This window comes from Syngnathus typhle, linkage group LG18 (assembly GCF_033458585.1).
Source record: "Syngnathus typhle isolate RoL2023-S1 ecotype Sweden linkage group LG18, RoL_Styp_1.0, whole genome shotgun sequence".
Lineage (NCBI taxonomy): Eukaryota > Metazoa > Chordata > Actinopteri > Syngnathiformes > Syngnathidae > Syngnathus > Syngnathus typhle.
This window is the reverse complement of record NC_083755.1, coordinates 3,149,474-3,170,674: the sequence shown is the minus strand read 5'-3', so window position 1 is coordinate 3,170,674 and position 21,201 is coordinate 3,149,474. Positions and strand designations below refer to the sequence as shown.

The 21,201-nt window shown below is 54.6% G+C and overlaps 3 protein-coding genes across 11 annotated transcripts; all 3 read left to right on the top strand.

Moving 5' to 3' along the window:
• The first annotated feature begins 930 nt into the window (after nt 1-930).
• aatkb (apoptosis-associated tyrosine kinase b) lies at nt 931-10,802 on the top strand. Of its 4 annotated transcripts, none has more exons than XM_061264663.1 (14): nt 931-1,280; nt 2,287-2,414; nt 3,425-3,542; nt 4,143-4,222; nt 4,506-4,609; nt 4,675-4,762; nt 4,840-4,970; nt 5,190-5,274; nt 5,336-5,457; nt 5,535-5,684; nt 5,751-8,799; nt 8,909-9,032; nt 9,112-9,324; nt 9,405-10,802. In XM_061264663.1, exons 1-14 carry the CDS (start codon nt 1,196-1,198, stop codon nt 9,431-9,433), a joined length of 4,506 nt encoding a protein of 1,501 aa, XP_061120647.1. In that variant the 5' UTR covers nt 931-1,195; the 3' UTR covers nt 9,434-10,802. The 4 variants fall into 4 exon arrangements, with proteins under 4 accessions (XP_061120647.1, XP_061120646.1, XP_061120649.1 ...); XM_061264662.1 differs by having other exon boundaries at nt 4,491-4,609; XM_061264665.1 differs by lacking the exons at nt 931-1,280; nt 2,287-2,414; nt 3,425-3,542 and adding an exon at nt 3,677-3,970.
• A 128-nt stretch (nt 10,803-10,930) lies between these two features.
• atad1b (ATPase family AAA domain containing 1b) lies at nt 10,931-15,227 on the top strand. Of its 2 annotated transcripts, none has more exons than XM_061264554.1 (10): nt 10,931-11,042; nt 11,632-11,837; nt 11,943-12,041; nt 12,119-12,239; nt 12,306-12,506; nt 13,339-13,445; nt 13,521-13,610; nt 13,696-13,746; nt 13,832-13,970; nt 14,552-15,227. In XM_061264554.1, the coding sequence occupies exons 2-10, from the start codon at nt 11,664-11,666 to the stop codon at nt 14,671-14,673; spliced, it is 1,104 nt and encodes a 367-aa protein (XP_061120538.1). In that variant the 5' UTR covers nt 10,931-11,042; nt 11,632-11,663; the 3' UTR covers nt 14,674-15,227. The 2 variants fall into 2 exon arrangements, with proteins under 2 accessions (XP_061120538.1, XP_061120537.1); XM_061264553.1 differs by having other exon boundaries at nt 13,832-13,977; nt 14,553-15,227.
• Nucleotides 15,228-15,366: 139 nt separating this feature from the next.
• On the top strand, nt 15,367-21,055 carry LOC133142911 (kinesin-like protein KIF20B). Of its 5 annotated transcripts, none has more exons than XM_061264551.1 (27): nt 15,367-15,539; nt 15,818-15,925; nt 16,058-16,141; nt 16,220-16,339; nt 16,399-16,537; nt 16,617-16,801; nt 16,882-16,924; nt 17,008-17,153; nt 17,212-17,284; nt 17,404-17,515; nt 17,580-17,651; nt 17,725-17,871; nt 17,953-18,115; nt 18,184-18,429; nt 18,511-18,620; nt 18,688-18,778; nt 18,844-18,936; nt 19,033-19,141; nt 19,384-19,487; nt 19,583-19,705; nt 19,777-19,904; nt 19,978-20,108; nt 20,182-20,354; nt 20,420-20,470; nt 20,550-20,628; nt 20,704-20,813; nt 20,898-21,055. In XM_061264551.1, the coding sequence occupies exons 2-27, from the start codon at nt 15,821-15,823 to the stop codon at nt 20,973-20,975; spliced, it is 3,015 nt and encodes a 1,004-aa protein (XP_061120535.1). In that variant the 5' UTR covers nt 15,367-15,539; nt 15,818-15,820; the 3' UTR covers nt 20,976-21,055. The 5 variants fall into 5 exon arrangements, with proteins under 5 accessions (XP_061120535.1, XP_061120534.1, XP_061120531.1 ...); XM_061264550.1 differs by having other exon boundaries at nt 16,034-16,141; nt 19,384-19,481; XM_061264547.1 differs by having other exon boundaries at nt 16,034-16,141.
• The last annotated feature ends 146 nt before the right edge of the window (nt 21,056-21,201 follow it).

Below are 21,201 nucleotides of genomic sequence, written 5' to 3'. Positions count from 1 at the left end.
CTGGGTAGTAGTACTATTTAACCCATAGTTGGGGGCTGGTTCGTGGGCACCAGGGCGTGTCCACACACCGGTGGGCCTGCGTGCCGCACGTCTAGGGGCCAAACCTCCTCCGAGTCCCTTGTGGGTCCGTGTTGTACCCAGTTACCATGTGTCGCCGCGTGGAGGCACTACATACACTACGGGCTCTCCCGTTCGCATACTGCTAGCCAGCGGTGAGGGTTGACAGTGAGAAGTGACATGCACTGTGCACTCCACCAACACACTAGACGCATCATAACAACCCGACTTGGTCTTATGAAGTCAGACACACCTTATGAAGTCAGACATGCAGCATGAGGTCGAATAAAAACAGGAAGTATGCGTCTATCGTTAGCATTAGCCAAAAAGCTAACGAGGAGGGAGGAGCGGCTGTGTGTGCGTGGTCCCGACAGAACGTGTGTCTGCAGGCGTGCACGTTGCACAAATTTGTGTTTAGAGTGAAAGTAGATGTTGCGCTGCATGAATTATGAATGCGTTTACATAAGACCAAAGCAGAGATGCAATCATCCTCATCTTGAGCGTTTGTGTGTTTTGTGTGTGTTTTTTTTTGTCTTTTGCATGTGTTGCTCTAAGTATTTCTGTATGTATGCGTGTTAGTGTGTGCGTGCAGGAGCGGAGCGACCTGGTGGCCAGGGGAGGGCGTGGCCACCCCACATTATGCTTTTGTGAAATAGAAACACAAAGTTTGGGCAGTGTTGCACTTATGAAGAATAAAGAGACTTGGGTGATTTGGATGACGATTATGAGAATTGGGGGTGGCGGTCAAAGTTTGTCTTTGAATGTGTGTGTGTGTGTGTGTGTGTGTGTGTGCGCGCACATGCGTTTCAGCGCATGCGCGTGAATGCCCCTCAGCAGCCCATCGCCCCTCCCCCTCAGTATTACCGAGCAAGATGGCGTTCTCGCAAGCAGCACCGCGGACAGCGCCAGTAGCCTCCCCCTCCTCCCCTTTTTCCTTCCCGGCCCCAACAGACCACTGAAGCCTGCATCTGATTTCCCTCCCCTCCATCTGACCCCCCCACCTTCGGGGAATGTCTTGCTCTCTGGAACCTTCCTGGCCGCTTTGAAGCTTTCTCCTTTCAGGAGAAGTCAATCCGCAGCTGGCCGGGCTCGGTTCGGAAAGGATGAAGCTGAAGATGAGGAAGGAGTGAAGAGGAAGATGGGGATGAGGATGAAGACGAGGAAGATGCTGCTGGCGCTGATGTGCGCCACACTTTGGATGCGCGCCGACGCCATTGGCCCAGGTGAGCCAAACATTCCAGCACTGCGATTCCGTTTAGGGATTTGCGTGTGTGTGTGTGTGTGTGTGTGTGTGTGTGCACACGTGAGCGACTCCTTGCTGTCACACTGGCAGAGCTTCGTTAGGCTCATTAATCATAAATTGTCTTCATCAGCAGCTAATCGCGTCTGATGATGACGCAACAATCTAGTGCGGCAGGTTACCATGGCAACCGAAGCTCCAGCTTCTGGCTATCAAAGCAGAAAAACATTTCTAATTTTAGCATCTTGTCAGGCCTGATGTCTGTTTGTCAAAAGAAAGGAAAATATAACCATGACATAAAAATATTGTGATTTTGATTTTAAAACTGAAATTGACATTATAATGTGACGTAAGCATCAAAATGTTGTCGTCTCGACACGGGGAGACTATTGTCGTTTTCAGAATGTTTGCACTAAATTATGAATTATTATGAGCAAACTAATTTCAGTGGACGAAGGAAGCCCTAAGGGCCACAATGGGGAAAAACAGCTCAAGTCAAATCAATTGCTTTTCAAAAGGCCAGGTCTTCTTAAAATATCACATTTGCACAGTTAGTTGACATTATAAGCATCCTGATGACAACTCTGTGCAGTCACTACTCGATCGAGTCCGTGCAAAATCCTTTAGCCTAGCCTAGCTTTGTTTAGCACAGTCTACGTCGGTCTGAATCCACGAGCGAGACAGAGTTTGTGCAAAGTTGTAACGTTGGGCCACAAGAAGAAGGCCCAAGGAAAGAGCGCCTTGTTTCCATGGCAACTGCATCCTTCGTATTTCGCTCGGACGGGCGCCGGATGCTCCAAGAACATTCCCGCCTCGACGGGAAGACGACAAAGTGAATAAAGCGCATTGTGCCTGAGCAAGCACCGCAGCGCAAAAAGTGCACGCACAACTCTTATGTAACACGCACACACACACGCACTGCAAATGCACACACTCAACACACACACGCTCGATTTGTCCTGATTCTCGTGTGGTGTCCCGTACCGCAGGTGTGGGCGAGTGGGCGGAGCCAACGTGGGTGTCGGTGGCGTTGGTGTGGGCGTCCGCTGTGGTGGGCCTGCTCTTCGTCCTGCTGGCCTGCCTGTGCTGCAAGAAGACCCGCGGCGCCAGATTCGAGGTCAGCTCACGGGCGCATACACACACATACACACAGTCAAGGGGCACGAACTCACCAAGTGACCTTGCGTGCTTCAAGGTGCTGTGGCAGACGTGCATTGTGTCTGCACGTCTTTGTGACAGCTGTCAATCACATCACTACGACCACAACTGGACACTGTGTGTGTGTGTGGGTATGTATGTGTGAATTGTGCTAGTGATGTCACCAGCACAGTATGTGAACTCCCCCATCCCTCGTCCTTTTCCCCATTTTTTTTTCTCCCCGAGGGAGGGAGGGGGACGACCCCCGACCTCCTGGCTCCGCCTTCTTCCGCCCTCACATCCTTCCCAGCCTTCCTCTCACGCTCTGCTGTCCTCTTCATCTTCAACTAACTCATTCTCCTCGCTGGGCTCCAACAGTGGATGTCACCCACAGCGTGTGTGCGTGTGTGCATGTGTGCGTGAGTGCGTGTGTGCGTGTGTGGTCACCTGCGTCAGGTAAGTGTCCTTGCAGCACCACAACCTTCTTCAGTTGGCTTTGTTGCACTTTATAGCTGCTTGTGTTCTTATCCTGTTGTGTGTGTGTATGCGCAAAAGTGCGTGTGATCTTCTGTGCAAGTGAACTAAATGCACGTAGACGAGCTCTTGCACACACTCACGGACAAACACGCTTCCACCCTGGTTTATGTGAAAAGTGGACGTGGGGAGAGAGGGAGTGCAGGAGGAAGAGTGCATGTTGAGTGGAGGGGGGGGGGTGAATGTGTGGGTGTGTGTTTGAGGGTCACCAGAGGAAGCACAAGAAAGAAGGGTGGGGATGAGTGTGTGTCTGTGTGTGTTTTTGTTTCGGGGGTGTTGCCAGGTCACATTCCTGAGCTCTTGTGGGACCTGGCCGAGTTTTCCCGCAACTTGCTAACCGGGCTTTGCAGTTGGACGCTGCAGTGAACCCGAGGAGATACCCCCCGCCCCCCCCTCCTGTCGGCACAATATATTCAAGCCACAGTGGAACTTGTGACTCATGCGTTGTCGTTTCAGGAGTTCCGCAACGTTGCCGATGGCGAGGGCTACCACACGCTGGCGTCCACGCCGCTCTCGCAGGCCCGCCCGGACGTGTACGTCCTGCCACTCGCCAGGCGGGCGGCGGCGCCAGCAGGTGAGTCCCAGCACGGGTCCAACACGAAACCAATTTCCCAAGCACCTCAGCTAAAACAAGCTAGTGGGCGGCCCGTCCTAATTGCATCGCTGGGTCCATTTAGACGGCAGTGCCGCTAGTGCATCCCGTTAACGACTTCCCGGCTGGGAAGCCGATGAGGCCGGATGGAAGCGGCTTAGCGCACCGACGCCAGTATTGATTAGGGGCGCCCGCGAACACAACAACAACAAACAGACAGAAATCCACGCACGCGTGCATGCAACATGCTTGTGTTTGGGCTCCAGGATGATAACGGGCGCTAACTGGTGCCAAGCGGTGCCAAAAGAGTGAGAGGACGCAGGCGGCTGTCAGGAATGAGCAGCGTGGTGGGAGATGACGCCACGTCCAGTATGGACACTGGCTGGCCTGTGTGCAATTCTTGGAGAAGGGTGTGTGTTTGTGTGTTTGCGTGGGGTCACACCACAAAGGCCCGTTTGTCTGCGCCTCCACCCACAATGAAAGAAGGATAGACGAGAACGAGCTGGAGCGAGTTTCTGCTCGAGTTTCTTTGAGCGGACGTCGTTTGACTCTCGCGTGGACCGCCGTTCTCTGTCCTCACAGCACAGCACCCGAAATGGTCCAACCTGAGTCGCCAGAGTCTGCTCTACCTGAAAGAGATCGGCAACGGCTGGTTCGGCAAGGTAAGAGCCGGCTGGCCGGCCCTTGCGAAACCTTCCAAAAAGTGTTCCACCCCTTTGCAATCCTCATCATGACGTGTCTCGAGTGTTTGCAAGCAGATAACATCTTCTTCTCTCCATCCTTGTTTTCCACACTCATCAACATCCGCGTTATCTTCACGACTGGGTATGTGTGCCCCCCCCCCCCCCCCGCCATTCCAAACTGCCTTGTGTCAACCCACGTGTCCGTGTGTCCTCCTGCTGCATTGGTGTCCACGTGTCCGTGTGGCAGGTTCTTCTGGGGGAGGTGAATGAGAACCTGAGGAGCAGTCAGGTGGTGGTCAAGGAGCTGAAGGCCAGCGCCAGTCTAGAGGATCAGATGCACTTCCTGGAGGAAGTGCGCCCCTACCGGTACGCCCGCCTCTGCCCCTTTTTGACGGTCGTCGCCGAATGACGCCCGGCCTCCCGGTCCTCAGGGTGCTGCAGCACTCAGCACTGCTGCGGTGTCTGGCCCAGTGCACCGACGTGTCGCCCTTCCTGCTGGTCATGGAGTTGTGCCCGCTGGTGAGTGCTTGTTCTTGCCGGAGCAACGCTGCCTCCGGTGGCCGGCCACGGGATGTGATAGTGCCTTGCGTTGCCAGGGCGACGTAAAGGCGTACTTGAGGAGCAGCGCGCACGCCGACGGCGTCCCCGAGCCGCTACTCCTCCAGAGGATGGCCTGTGACATCGCTTCCGGACTCAAACACTTGCACGCGCACAACTTCACTCACAGGTAGCGCGAGCGAGTGCGGGCCTCCGTGGCAGATGTCAGAAAAGGCCGCTTCCCGCAACAACATCCTGGTGCTGCCCGAGTGTTGCTCAAAGACTCCAGCATCAGTGATTTTGTTGCAGGCGGCGGACCCTCGGCGCCAGGCGGCGGGTCCGCTCGTGCAATTCTTTTGTTCTCCCAGAGTAGAAAGACTATGCACCATTTTGTGACATGCCCACACAGCGACCTGGCTTTGAGGAACTGCCTGCTGACTGCCGATGTCACCGTGAAGATCGGCGACTACGGCTTGTCACACACCAAGTACAAGGTGGACGCTGGACAAATCCAAGGCGGTCCCCCCCTCCATATTGACTCTGTCTCGTTGTCAGGACGACTACATGATCACGGCCGAGCAGACGTATGTGCCGCTTCGCTGGATGGCTCCAGAGCTGCTGGACGACGTGCACGGAAACCTGCTGGTGGCTGAGCAGACCCAACCGAGTAACATCTGGTAAGCGCCGCCGCCATCCCTAGATGGCACAATGGGCCAGACTCAACCCAGGACTTGACTTGCTTCTGGACTGTCAGGTCTCTGGGAGTGACCATCTGGGAGCTGCTGGAGCTGGGAAAGCAACCCTACGGCCATTACTCTGACCGCCAAGTTCTGTCTCACGCCGTGAGGGAGCAGAAGCTGCGGCTGGCCAAGCCCGCTCTCCGAGTTCCTCTGGCCGAACGCTGGTGAGACGCAAAGCACGCTCTAGATCCGGCTCTCCCTGCTCTCATCGCTTGGCGGCTGACTTTCAGGTACGAGGTGATGCAGTTCTGCTGGCTCCCACCCGATCAGAGGCCCACCGCCGAGGAAGTTCACCTACTCTTGAGCTACCTGTGCGCTAAGGGGGCCAGTGAGGCCGAGGAGGATTTCGAGAGGCGCTGGAAATCCATGCGGCCCGGCGGCCGTGGCGGCAACGCTCGCGAGCAGCCCTCATCCGCTTTCCCGTCCGCTTTCTCGTCCTTCCCTCTCCTCCAGCAGTTCTCATCCGCTGACGGCTACCACTCTGAATCCGGGGATGACGTTCTGACCATCACCGAGACCAGCCACGGCCTGAACTTTGAGTACCGTTGGGAGCGGGCCAGGGCGGAAGAGTCCCAGAGGGGCGCCGAGTCCTCGAGCACACTCAGCAGCCGTGAAGCTTTTTACCCTCCGGCGGGTTGCCGCTTGGAGAGCGTCCACCTCCGAGCTTCTCCCATTTACGCTCCGGGCGTGCTTCCCGTCTTCAGCTCCCACAGCCCGTCGCTCAACAGCGAATTCTACGTCCGCATCGAAGAGCCGGCAGACTGCGGCCTGGAGCCGGCCGACTGCTCCGTGTGCTCCTACAGTCCGGACTTCCGGAGCGGCGGGAGCTTCCTCAGCGGGAGCGTCGACTCGGGCGGCTGCGTGGCCTGTCCGTCGCTGGCCGAGGCGGGCGGCAGCTACTGGTCGGCGGATATCCGCAATGTCTACGACTCCAACGACTCCAGTCCCGCCATCTCCCTCAGCACCACGGAGGGTCTGCCCCTCTTGGGCCAGGCGTGCGACGACAGCCCGCTGCGAGCCTGGGAGTCCAGTCACTACGTGTCTTACAAAGACCGGGATGGAGGTTACTATTATGAGCACTCCCCGCCCGTGGACTTTGAGTGCTATCTGATGGGAGGAGAGCTGGCCACTGAGCAACTTCAAGAAAGTTGGGGGTCGAGGAGCCTTCGCCGGGCCTTGGGCGAGCTGGAGAACCCGGTGGGAGTGCCCCCCTCCCTGGACAGTCCGCCCCAACAGGTCTACGGAGACCCGTACATGGACCTGGACACCGGTCACTCCTCCATCATCGGCAAGACGGTGACCGGAGGCTACTACGACATGATGGGCTCCTTGCGGAAGACCATGCCGAGTCACGGCGGGCGCGGCTCGGTCGCCATTAACACAGAAACGGAGAGGGCGATCTTCGTGGGGCCCCTCGCCAGCCATTCAGGGGTGGATGATGACCAAGACGAGAGCTACGCGTGCAACACGTGGCCTTCCAAACAGCGTCGCCCCCAAAGACGAGCCAGTCGGAGCCGCAGACGAGAAACCTACGTGGACTTTGACTATGGCGTGCCGAGCACCGGCGTGGACCACTGCTGGACAGCTCCGCATTACCGGAGCCTGCCCAAGAGTGTCGCCTACCTGGAAGCCCACCGAGCCAAAGATGACAGTGGCCGCGTGAGTCAACACCCCCTCTCGGTGTCTCCGGAGCGCTATGACGCTTCCGTGTACTCGTGCCACCAGAGCGCTCCCTACGCGGTGCCGCCGAGGGACTGTTGCCATACGCACTTTGTAGATCCACTCGCGGGCTTGATGGTGAGTAACGACGGCTGTCACGACAAAGTCTCAGACAACCCGAGCGGTGACGAGATGATCAACCTCTCACCGGCGCCAGGAGGTCCGGTCGTGTCCAAAGACGCCCCGATCAAGGAGCCACCATACGCGGCGCTCAGAGCGGAAGACGTTATCAAGCGAGACATCGTCACACAGCATCCTCCGGTGACCAAGCCCCACGTGGAAGCCATGAGCCAAAGTCCGCCGCCGCCCGCAGAGAGCAAGCACGTGCCAGCGCACGTGACGGAACCGCAGTCAGAGAACAGTCAAGCGGGAGATAGCGGTTTGGACCGAGGCGGCTCCAGCATCAGCCTCACCGACATCCCCGACAACCAAGACGACGACAGCATTGATGACATCACCGACGTCACTTCGGAGATCTTTGCCGAGGAGTCCGCCGAGCCGAACGCTTCCCCTGCCTTCGAGTCGCAGGGAGGACCAGCGGATTCCTTGAAGTCAGTCCCCGGGTCTCATGAGGGCTCCGGGCCCCGCTCTTCCTGTTACCCCAAAGCCACGGACAGCGGCTACGACACGGAAAATAACGAAAGTCCCGAGTTTGTCCCGAAAGAACCTCACGAAGCCAAAGAGCAAGACGTGCCTCGGCCAGCCGTCCACACCGGCGGGAAGGATGAGCAGTGCCCTGCGGGTGCCCTGAAGGAGGAAGCATCTCCTCAAGAGCCGCCACCGCCCTTCTTGCCGCTCAGTCAGGAGACGCCATACAGGGACTCGGCCTACTTCTCTGACTATGAGAACGAACGGCAGGTGGGGAACGAACAGGAGGGAGCACGTCAAAACCCGGGCGGTTGTGTCGATGAAGACCGGCTCGCACCGAGGGACACCGCGGTGGGCTCGACGGAAGACGACTCGTTGGACGGTTCGACGACAGAAGGGGGCCTGGACGAGTGGCCCTCCCACGAGGAAAGCTCATCTCTTGAAGACTGGGCAGCAGAGGTGGTGGGAGCCATGGAGGAGGCTCTCTATGCCCTGAACGAAGAGCCCGAGTCCACGGCCGTGTTCCAGAAAGAAGGAGGAAGGGGTGGGCCGCTCAAGGACAAAGCTTTAGGGCCCGAGATGCCGCACGGCTTACCCAAAGACGAGGTGGCCTTGCAGCAGGCAGCCAATTCCAGAAAGTCATCAGAAGACCGAGGAACCGGGAACGAGGCGGATGGCGGCTCGGACGGCGGCTCGGACGGCGGCTCGGACGGCGGCTCGGACGGCGGCTCGGACGGCGGCTCAGATGACAGCGACGAGTCGGATGAGGAGCCGCGCGCCTCGGGTGTCCCGGAAGAGGAAAGCGAGGACGAGTGGCAGCCGGTGCCCATCGTGATCAGCGACGACAGCCGCGCCCACACGCTGAGAGGCCTCCTCAAGACGCCCGCTGTGATCGAGCTCCACCGAGAGCTGCCGGCCAACAAGAGGACCGTGTCCTTCTTTGATGACGTCACCGTCTATCTCTTCGATCAGGTGAGCGGCAGCCGGCCACACTGTTATGTCATGCTTTTGATTCAATATTACAACTTCCAGGTTCAGCCTAGAAACTTGCTCATGTGTACGTCATCTCCTCCCACTTTAGGAGAGTCCCACCAAGGAACTGAGCGCACACGGGTTCCCTTTGGCCGCAGAGGGTTCGGGCACCAAATGGCCTGAGAGGCTCGTTGTGTCGGACGACTCCTCGGACGGAAACGTCTCGGAAGAGAGTGAGCGTGTCCGTCCCGAGCCGAGCGGGAGGTTTTGGTGCTCAGCCGCTCAGCCGGCCTTGTTTGTTGTGCACGTCAGGCGCGGGCTTCGAGTGGGAGGACGACTTCCCCCTGCTGCCTCTGCCGACATCCTCGGCGACCGCTGCTGCTGACGACTCGCCGTCCCGCGCCGCTGCTGAACCCTTGGAGAGCAAGTCAGCGGCTGGCTTCTCTCGCTTCACCGTGTCTCCCTCCAGCGCGTCCCGCTTCTCCATCACGCACATCTCTGACTCGGACATGGACTCTGTGGGAGGTGAGGACGGGTGGGTCGCCATACGCCCGCCTCCATCAAGGAAACAGACAAACAATTGTCTATTTGCGTTTGCTCGGCAGGAAGCAGCGAGGACGGCGACAAAGAGTGAAGGACGCACATTCGTCAGCGTTTTTGACGCTTCTCGCTCAAGGAAACGTCCACTTGATGAAGAATAAGACGGGTTCTACGCATTGAGACTTGAGAAGGTGCAAGGCGACCTTTCTGAGACGATGAAATGGAAGAGAGACAGACGTTTTGAGATTCATCGACTACGTGCATGTTTGAAAACGACGACAAAAGACGCACAAATGTTTGAAAACGACGACAAAAGACGCACAAATTTCTCTCACGGCGGGACCCGACAAGGCCTTCGAGGTTGCTGCTTGGACGTGATATTTATGCTTATTAATTTGTACAATCAACTCTCCTTCTCCTGTCTCGTGTTCTAAGTGTATGGCACCCACGTTTGAACAATGTCTAGGAAGAATCCGGTGCTCTGAATGAAAAAAAGGGCAACGCGTCGTCCTGCACACACACGTAAGACCCACCCTGCTAGTTGAAGTGCTGCACAACAATAATACAAGTATGGGATCCAATTCAGGGGGGTGCAACATTTACCTGCGTGTTTGAATTTATTTCACTTTGATTTGTGCAGGTAAGGCACTTGAGAACAAGCTAACAATATCAACATTGAGCAATAGCAAGACAACGATTTCTTCATGTCTTGGATTGAACAATTATTGTTTTAACACACTTTCATTCTCGTGTATTCAATCATCTGATTAAATAGTTGAAGTTGTAACTAACATAAACCCATCCATCCATCCATTTTCTGTGCCGCTTAGTCCCCACGGGGGTCGCGGGCGTGCTGGAGCCTATCCCAGCCGTCATCGGGCAGTAGGCGGGGGACACCCTGAACAGGTTGCCAGCCAATCGCAGGGCACACAGAGACAAACAGCTACAAGCACTCACACACACCTAGGGACAATTTGGAGTGCTCAATGGGCCTACCAAGCATGTTTTTGGGATGTGGCAGAAAACCGGAGTGCCCGGAGAAAACCCACGCGGGGTCGGGGAGAACATGCAAACTCCACACAGGGAGGGCCGGAGGTGGAATGGAACCCGCACCCTCCTAACTGTGAGGGGGACGTGCTACCCAGTGCGCCACCGAGCCGCCACTAACATAAACCAATTTAGCATTTTTAAATTCATTGGCGGCTCGGTGTGAGTGCGAGTGCAAATGGTTGTTTGTCTCTGGGTGCAAGCTGCGATTGGCTGGGAACCGGTTCAGGGTGTCCCCTGCCTACTGCCCGATGACGGCTGGGATAGGCTCCAGCACACCCGCGACCCTCGTGGGGACCAAGCGGTTCAGAAAATGGATGGATGAGAATTCTTTGGCGTAAGTGGCTACTTCATTACATTAAGAGATCAAAATATAGGAAATAATAATTTGATTATTAAAATGAACCGATTTTAAAGTATTTTTTCAATTGTCATTTTTATATTTGTTTTGATTTCACTTTGTATTTCTTTTGGAATTTGGAAGTTTTGTTCCGCCGTACACATGTCATAGTGCCGTGGAGCTCTTTGGCCGCTAGAGGGCGGCGTGAGCTCTCGTGCTCTTTCTGCTCCTTTGTAGCCCGAAGAGAAGAAGAAGCAGCGAACGCGGAAGCACGAGCACAACGGACGCGCTCCTCTCAAGCTGTCATCAACACGCTGTACGTTTGGACACTCGAGTCAATTCCGGCGATCCGTTTCAAATTTGTTTTGGCTTGTTGACGTTTTAGCCTGGATGTTTGTTTTGTGCCACTTCAGGGAGCCATTCTGTGAGCGCGGACAGCCCGGAAGGTCAACCTAAAGCTAGTGCTAATGCTAACGTTAACGAGAACAACGCTGACTACTTTGGCTTTTTGCAAGCGGAGAATAACTGCGGAAGAAATACAAAGAAAACGCCGGATGCATTTTCGAACAAATACATTTCTCCAAAGATGTATGCAGGAAAAAGACAGATAAATACAAAGATGGCTAGCAAGGTGCACGGAAACTTATGTGCTCATTGTTGGAAGCGAGATGGATAGATGAGAAGGTTCTTCATTCGTTCCGTGAGACATGCAATGATCCAAACAGAGCTGGACACGAAGTCCATAATGTGGGTGCTGACAATGAACGTCATTATGTCGAGCGCTGCAATAATTTTGCCAATGATTTACAATGGATGTTTTACCAAAATCTAAGGGATGTTACTGACCAAACGTGTTGCATCATGTTGAGATGGCCTTTTGACTTTGAGTGGAATGTGCGTTTCAGGCAGTTTGCGGCGTGAGAATCTGGCCGGCGGGATGGTGCTGAGGGAGCTTCCGGTGGAACACGCCACGCGGCCTCTGGGCAGGAACGAGGTGGTGGGGCTCCTGTTCCGCCTGACCATCTTCGGCGCAATCACTTACTTCACCGTCAAGTGGATGGTGGACGCCATCGACCCCACGCGCAAGCAGAAGATGGAAGCGCAGAAACAAGTCAGTTGATGCTTTCTGGCCACCCGCGCGTAATGGCTGCTGTAGCTTTGGCCGTATGTATTGACCGTATGTATTGACCGTGTGCCTCTGCACTACTTTTGACAGGCGGAGAAACTAATGCGGCAGATCGGCGTCAAAGACGTCAAGCTGTCCGAGTACGAGATGAGCATCGCCGCCCACTTGGTGGACCCCCTCAGCATGCAGGTCGGCACGCACGCACCCACGAACCAAAAGAAAGGCAACTGGTGTGACGTTATCGTCGCGTCGGCCTTTTTACGCAGATGTCGTGGCGCGACATTGGCGGTCTAGACGAGGTCATCGCCGAGCTGCAGGAGACCGTCATCATGCCCATCCAAAAGCGACATCTCTTCCAAGCCTCCAGACTGCTGCAGCCCCCCAAAGGTCAGAGGTTGTCTTCACGGTGGCTGTCCTCTTTGTCCTCCTTCTCACCGGCGATCACACCAACAGGGGTCCTGCTGTACGGGCCGCCCGGGTGCGGGAAGACGCTGATCGCCAAGGCGACGGCAAAAGAGGCGGGCTTCCGCTTCATCAACCTGCAGCCCAGCACGCTGACGGACAAGTGGTACGGAGAGTCGCAGAAGCTGGCCGCCGCTGTCTTCTCCCTGGCCGTCAAACTGCAGCCCGCTGTCATCTTCATCGACGAGATAGGTGAGGCGCTCACGGGTGCCGTTGGACATTACTCTTAAGAATGAATGAATTTTGCATCCAAGCGGCCCAATTGCCATAAACGCGTACAATTGCAGAAGAAACGTCTTTATGAGCAGCATTATTATATCCTAATTAGGGGTGTAACGATTCATCGATATAATGCTCTACGATTTACTGGCATCGATGCTAAACGTAAACATCGATTTATATCGCCGTGTTTGACCTCGGACATTAGACGCGACTTTATTTTGAAATCCAGTTCATTGTTGCTTGCTTCCTCTTTCCGGGAGCAGGCACGTGAAAGGGGAGTCACCAACTAGTACGCGGCTCCTGGGCTGGTGCTATGGCTAGTGTCCAAAAAGACGAGGAAATTTGCTCCCCTTTAGGCTTCAAGTCATTCGTTTGCAAGCACTTTGGATTCCAATGGCTCAACGGACAAGACACGAGCAGTTTGTAAATCCTGCCATGCGGTGATCAAATATTTAGGGAGCACAAATCTCGCCGCACATTTAAAGAAACAACACGACATCAAAGTTCAGTGTTAAAATAAGCACTTTGTACACTACAATACTCTTGTAATTTCCTAAATAAAGAGTTTGCAGTACCTTGTTGATTTTGCGTATGAATTGTTATAAATCAGGATATTGTTCTATATTTTTTATTTAAAAAAAAAAAACGATCGTAGAGCACTATATCGTGAATGAATCGCAGCAGGCTTTAAGATATCGGCAAATATCGTATCGTAGTTCTTTGTATCGATATGATATCGTATCGTGACAAAACCCGCGATTTACACCCCTAATCCTAATACATCGCGGGCGTTTTTTGGCAGACTCGTTCCTGAGGAATCGCTCAAGCTCTGACCACGAGGCCACGGCCATGATGAAGGCGCAGTTCATGAGTCTGTGGGACGGCCTAGACACGGACCACCGCTGTCAGGTGAGACTGCGGCCGACCGCTGGCCCACCCCCGCGAGCCTCGTCCCTCTGTAAACGCGCCCGCCACTCTCTTCAGGTGATCGTCATGGGCGCCACCAACCGACCTCAAGATCTGGACTCGGCCATCTTGAGGAGGATGCCCACCAGGTTCCACATCAACCAGCCGGTACGCGTGCGCAACCTCATGCTGTGGCCGTCACATTTGCAGCGTGCGCACTCGTTCATCTCTTGTCTTTTCTGCATTTCCGTAGAGTTTGCATCAACGGGAGCAAATCCTCAAACTCATCCTGGAAAACGAGAGCGTGAGTTCACGTCTCGTCTGAGTGCCTCTTGGCGCTCCGTGTTCCTTCCTCCTGTGCTTCCTCTATTCTTTCCTTTGTCCCGCAGGTGGACGAGTCGGTGGAGCTTTTAGAGATAGCCAAGGAAACGGAGGGTTTCTCTGGCAGTGACCTTCGGGAAATGTGCCGCGACAGCGCCCTGCTGTGCGTACGAGACTATGTGCATACTCGCGGCAGCGGCGACGACGACGACGGGTGAGTGATGCCTCTTCAGGGCTCGAAACTAACGATTGCCCGATTGCCTGGGGCAAGTAGCGATGGCAGACGGGCAAGTAGAATTTTTCCTCACTTGCCCGAACTTGCCCTGCCATAATACCATGTTTTCAAGCTGTAAAAAGATGATTTTGTGCATAATTTCTCGCAACTTCTGCCGCTTCTGGTCCGACATTTTGTTTTCTAGGGAGCGGTTAGTTTCTCGTGTAAGTCTGCAATACATTGATAATGGCAAAGCGCTTCGTAATTAAATGCATGCTCCCTCACCCGTCCCTGGCTCTTCTGCGCCTGCGCACCAGCAGAGCTTGTTTCCGGTTGGCGGATACGAAGGCATATGAAGGCAAAACTTATAGTGTTGTCTTTTTTATTGCAAAAATGTGTCGGGCAAGTAAAAATCCACTCCAAAAAAATTCGGGCAAGTATAATTTTGTTTCGGGCAAGTAAAATTTTCTCCAACTTGCCCGAGGGCAACTTGGGCAAAAAATAAGCTTCGAGCCCTGCGTCTTCCACAATGTCGCCCTGGACGCCGTTACCATCTGGCTCTTTGTGCTTTTCAGCCCGTCAGAGGATTGCATCCGTCCCATTCACGCGTCTGATCTTCAGAAGGCCATCGCCAAGATGAAGAAATCCAAGATGGCCGGGAATCACGGTACCCTGCTACACGCTGCTCTGGATTAAACCCCAACCACGATGGCCCCTCCTAAACCTCCGCGACGCCACCGCTCCGATTTCCACCCAGTCGCCGTGTTCAATGTTCCCGTGCCAAGATTTCTGATCACCAAACATGTTTATGATCAGTCCACCAAATTTACATTTTAAAGTTGTTTCCCTAAAATGACTAAACTGTCAAAACAGTTTCTTGCATTTCTATAATTGGTGTCTGGTAAGTGTAAATGTAAAAAAAAAAAACTAAAAAAACACTTTTCAGAAATGCTCATTTGTTTCAACTTTTGGTATTTCTATTTTCTTTGACTTTTGTTTATTTGTTTTTCTAAAATTGTAATTTATTTCTGCTGTTGTTGATTTGTTTTATTGAAATGCCACTTTATTCGGTTTTGTACCTCATGGTCGGTCATTTGTTTTCTTTTGGTTATGGTCTGGATGACTCCTACTGGTCAAACTGTGTATAGCTGATGAAGTTGAAGTTGAAAAACAATGTTAGAAATACCCATTGTCTTGATATGTTGTGGAATTTAATTCAATTTAAAATAAAGCTGTGGGTAAAAGCTTCATTTACTATTTGAAAAGTGTATCTTTAACAAACAAAACAAATTACACCTCGGAACAAATTACAACAAATTAACGTTTCAGAAAACAAATGACCGAACCGGAAAAGGAATGTACCATTTCGTTGATTGACAGGAACAAACCGGAAATGACAGCGTTGTTCCAAAAGTACGAGTAGGTGGCGGTAAATAATGCACATAAACCCCGAAGAAGAACACGGTTGTGCCGTTTCATGATTGGTCCTTTGCTTCCACGTTCAAAAGTCGAGCGCGGACGACGAACGAGAGAGCTGCGGGATTGTCGTAAACTCGCCAAAAGTGAGTTTTTTGGAAAACAGCAACACTTTGAACAAGGGTTATACATTGCGTCGAACGTTTTGCGTACGCAGACACGGTGGCCCTGAGTGGTCGTGAGTTTGTTAGCCGTGGCTAATGCTAACAACAGTCGCTTATGTTTGGCAACAAGAGCGCTTCTCTCAGTGCGTCAAAACAACAAACTGGGCGAGGTGCATCTCAGATTCATGAGCTAATCTGTTGGTGATTAATTTGAGCTTTGATGTGTTCACTGGTGCGGGCGGACGCGCATTTCGGCCCAGGTGATGGAGTCATGTTTTGCTGGCGCCAAACTGGAGAGGGTCGGCCCTGTGGAGGTGGACGACATCAAGCAAGACCTCCTGGATGAATTCTCTGCTCTGCCAAAGCAGGTGACGATCCTTCTCGTTGTCGCCGCCGTGGCAAAATCCTCCAGCAGGTCGAAATGAAAATTGGATTCTTTGTCAACCGGTGCAACGCACACGTAATGATTCATTTAGCGGGTCGTGCGCATCGGTCCTCAGGATGAAACCGAGAGCCGGTCGGAGAACCTGCGGGTCTACCTGAGGGTTCGACCTTTGACGGGAGCAGAGAGCGGACGGTCACAGGTAACCGGCACACCTCCACACACGCGCCCCACGGGTTGAGGGCGTCTGAGCGCCGAGTTGTGTTGCACACGTGCTCAGGACTGCGTGGTCATCGAGGGACCTCACACTGTGGTCCTCAAAGCTCCCAGGAGCGGGCAGTCCAACAGGCAGGCTGACAAGGTCCCTCCACAAACTGGTCAGAGGTTCACCTTCACCCAGGTAAACACACACGCTTTGCCCTCTTTGATGACTCGTGAGATGATGTCACTTCCTTTCAGGTGTTTGGCCCGGACGCCAGTCAGAGGAAAGTGTTTGAAGGATCCGTTCGTGGTTTGGTGCGAGATGTTCTGCACGGAGAAAACTGCCTGCTGTTCACATACGGGGTCACCAACGCCGGGAAGACCTTTACCTTCCTCGGTCAGCGCGCGACAAAGCTGTCCATCCGTCCGCCCATCGGCCCGCCCGCCCGTCTAACTGGCCCTTTGCACGTTTTCAGGTCCAGAACACGACGGCGGCCTGCTGCCACGCTGCCTCTGGCTGCTCTTCAACAGCGTAGAAGGTCGTCTGCACGCCGGCTGCCATCTGAAGCCTCACCGCTGCCGAGACTTCAGCCGACTGAGTCCGAAGCAGCAGAAAGCCGAGAGTACCGCCAAGCTGAGTCTGCTGAGGACCGTCCGAGAGGTCTCGTCCCGAAACGTCTTCAGATTGGTCCAATGAGCTGAAGTTTTTCAACTGTCGTCTTCTCTCTTTTGTCTCTGCAGAATGACAAAAGTACCTCCTCTGGCAGATCAACTTTTCTTGAAGGTTGCTCACTCTTGTCGCTTGTTGCATATTTATGATGTGTGCTAACGCTGCGTGCATGTCTTTGTGTCATGCGTCTGCATCAGCCTCGTCTCTGAGCTCCGACTACAGCGTCGCCAGCGTATCGGAGAGCGACAGGCTGTCTCTGGACGCCCCGCCCCGCCTTCACTTTTCCGTCTGGGTTTCCTTCTGTGAGATTTACAAGGACAACATTCACGACCTTCTGGAGCAGGTAGCGATGGAAATGTGCCGCCGGAACGGCTGTTGGACTCACGGGAGCATGCGTTCAGGTCCCGGGAGGACAGGTCAAGAGGACGACGCTGCGTCTGTCTCAGGATGTCAAAGGAAATCCCTTCATCAAAGGTAACCCCGCACACAACCACTTGGGGTGCCTCGATGGTCCTGATCTCAGCAAAAGTCTGTCCGCCGTCTTATTATTTGTTGTTTAATGTGCAATGCAACTCTATTCTTTCCACGCGTAGACCTGAAGTGGGTCCAGGTGAGCAGCTCCGAAGAAGCCTTGAAAGTGGTGAAGATCGGCAAGAGGAACCAAAGCTTGGCCTCCACCAGACTCAACCAGCAATCCAGCAGGAGGTGACACCCCCCTTCCCCCTCCCCCTCCCTCTTTTATTCTTCTCACCACCTTTTCTTTGCGCAGCCACAGCATCTTCTCCATTAGGATCCTGCGGGTCGACGCCGCCGCCGTCCCCAGGTTCCTTGGCGTCAGTGAGTGAGTGTAGCCGCCACATCTTGCCCCGCCCCCGGCACGCCATACTCACCAGCTGCCGCTTTTGCGCGCGCAGGCTGGTGTTGTGCGACCTAGCCGGCTCGGAGCGATGCTCGCGCACACGCAACACGGGCGAGCGCCTCAAGGAAGCGGGGAACATCAACAGCTCGCTTCTGGCGCTCGGCAAGTGCATCAGCGCCATGAGGATCAAGCAGAACGCAAAGTACGCCGCATGTCTGCCACCCGAGCGCAGTTTGTCACCACTCGCAGCTTGCAGTTTTTTTAATGAATTTTTTGTGAGCAGGTTCGCGCATCACGTTCCCTTCAGGGAGTCCAAGCTGACCCACTTCCTTCAGTTCTTCTTCTGCGGCGCCGGCAAGGTGTCCATGGTGGTCAACATCAACCAGGAGTCATCCTGCGCCGACGAGACGCTCAACGTCCTCAAGTTCTCCGCCCTGGCGCAGAAGGTGCGAGCCTTGAAAACGTCAACTCCAAAACTAGTGGTCCTCACGCGGTGAACTTTTTTTTCCTCCAGGTGGTGGTGTTGAACCCGAGGTCCGCCGGCCCGGACGGCGCCTCGCTCAGGTCGGCCATGGAAGTGTCGGTCCTCATCAACGAGGCCGACTGGCGCCGCAACGCGCTGGTGCGCAGCCGCCCACACTCCACGCTTGTCTGGGAGACGACGCTGGAGGACGTGATGGAAGACGATGCTGAGGAAGAGGACGTGGTGGCAGGAGAGGATGAGGACGCGGAGGAAACCACACAGGAGGAAGGCGACGAGGTAGAGCGCTTTGTTTTATTGGTGGTTGCAAAATTTGCTTTGACGGGACGGCACCTAACCCTGGCCCGCTGGCTCGGGCAGGGGCAGCCGGACGGGGAGGCGACCTTTGGCTTGGCTGAGGAGGCTCGAATCAGAGAAGAAGTGTGTGCCGAGTTCATGGAGATCTTCAAGCAGATGGAGAAGGACTTCAGGTGAGCCCAGGGAGCGCCTGCCCAGTCCCGCCATGCCGCCAATGTGACCTTGTGGCGCTTTGATCAGCGAGCGTCTGAAGAATGAGCGAGAGATCCTGGAGGAACGAGCCGACAGGAGGCTGGAGATCCTCAAGAACCTCCTCAGACGGAGCACCCAGGTGAGTGCACGTGTTGCACGTGCAACGTGGCCAGACACCAACTGACGTGACGCTCTGCCACCAAGGAGGAGGAGGAGGAAGAAGGGCAGGCGAGGAGGGCGTGGCTTCCGGGGGGAGACCACAGCTTGATCTCGCCGCAAGTGCTGCTGGCCAATCGGGTGAGCGCTTTTATCGTTATCTTCCTTTCTTTTCTTTCTGTTTTTGTTTCACTCTTACCTTTCTCCTTTTTCTGTTTCCGTGGCCGCTTTGCTCAGGAGCGGGCCAACCACGAAGAGGGGCAGGAGGACCAAGAGGACGACAACACGGGAAAGCATCCTGGTGATCCTGAAAGGGGGATCCTTCCATCTGTGGTCCCTTCTCAAGGTTTCTCATTTTCCCCTGGCAGGGGTTTTTGAGTTTTTCCTTGCCCTTTTGGGAGCTTAAGATCAGGGGATGCTTTTAGAATAATTGTCAATTTTTGTCTATGTGAAGCCCTTTGAGACTGCTTGTGATTTAGGGCTATACAAATAAACTTGACTTGAAAGACGGGCAAGTTGCGGGACGACGCCCGGATGAGAACGGCGCCGGCGTCGGTCCTGTGCAATGATGTCACTTCCTCCCCGCAGCCAAGGAGGGCGAGTGCAGCAAGTCGTCATCGGCGCGGCGATCTCGTCGACTGGCGCGAGGCAACCAAATGTTCGTCGACCAAATCTCTGCGTTGCAGGTACAGGTAAGAAAGAAAAAGGCAAATTATTTTTCTTCCCCTCTCCTCCTGCTCTTTTTCTCGCCTATTCCCTTTGTGTGTTTTCCCTTGGTTGGCAATAGGTCAGCTCCCTGGAACGGGACTTGCAACAGGAAAGGGAGCGCGCGGCGGCTGCCGAGGACAAACTGACCACGGCAGAGACCCGCCTGCGGCGCCTCGAGGGCCGACGGGACGCCGGAGCCGAGGTTATTGTCGGCCGACATGCGCCCATGCGCTTCTCCGTGCCCGGACTTTAATTCAGCGACCGTCGCCACAGGAGGGCAAAGCCCAGAGCGACTTCCACGCCAACATGGCCCGACTACGCAAGGAGTGCCTGTTGGCCACGGAGACCTGCGCCCAGCAATCTAAAGTCATCCGGGAAGTGACGCAAGAAAAGATGCGCTGGTATTGACCACTGTGGGCATTCCAAAAAATTGCTCGCTCGGTGGCTGCTTGTTGATCCCTTTTGTCTCCGCAGCGACAGGAAGTGTGAGCAGCTCACCGAGGAACTGGCCAATCAGAAAGCGGAATACGAGCACCAGCTGCAGGAGCTGATGGCGGAGCTTGAACGACGAAGAACGATGGAGGAGGAAGGTGAGCGACGGCAAGGTGAGTGCGTGCCCGTGCCATCTTCCGGCATCTCTGAGTGCTTCGGCGTCCGGTAAATTGCCACGACCACCAGAACCGAAGTGTGTCGAGGTCCCGGTGCGGCGGTGTCAGGAGAAATTAGCACAGAAAGAGAACAAGAAGCCCAAGGAGAGCCCGGCGCCCGGGAGGCTGCCCCTGGTGGAGGAGCTGCAGGAGGAAATCCAGAAGGTACGAGCGGTGAGGAAAAGGACAAACTGCCAAGTGGAGGTGAGAAAATGCGGCGCTTTTGCCAACGCCAACTTGGGCCTGATTGTTTGAGTGCGTGCGTCCAGGGTTTGGCGTTGAGCGACAACAAGCGAGCAAACGTGAGGACGGTGACGCAGGTGAGAGACGGGCTGCAATTTGGGAGGATTACAAAGTCGCTCCGAAACATTATCTTCTTCTCCTCTTCCTCGTTGGTAGGAGGCGCCGTTCTCCTCCAGCCAGTCCAGCCCGTCTCCGCCCTCGGCACCGCCATCACTCTCCGTCCCGAGCGGCGCGGGTGAGAGACTCTTTGAGCGTTGCCAGCAGGGAGCGCTTCCTCTCACACGCACATTGATTTGTTTGTGGCTCACAGCTCAAAGCCTCTGCAGACGCCCTGTCACCATGGCAACCCAAGCCAAGCGAGGCTGCAGGAAGCTTTACAGCAAGGAAGCGGCCCCGATGCTTACCGTCTCACCGGACTCGGTCAGTGTGCACGCCCTGCCGCGTGCGTCGACCTTTGCACCCCCCCCCCCTGCTTGACACGTGTCACCGTGTTTACGTGTTCAGGCGACGCTGCTCGAGGAACCGAAGGAAAAGGAAAGCGATCACGTGATCATCATGCGGCGGCTGCGTTCCCGCAAGTGATGGTGGATGCTTGAGATGTTGTCACACTGTTGTTGTTGTTGTTGTTAGAAAAGCAAGGAAATAAAAAACTCATCCAATAAGCTTGCATAGTTTTGAGAGCTGATTTGTCGCGGTCGCTTTTGAAAAAGACGCCGCTCATCCGAGAAGGAAAAGCAAATATGTGGTAAATATTTACGATGCAATTTGCTTGTAAAGGCAAAGCCTCTTTGCTTTATCACCCGCATAT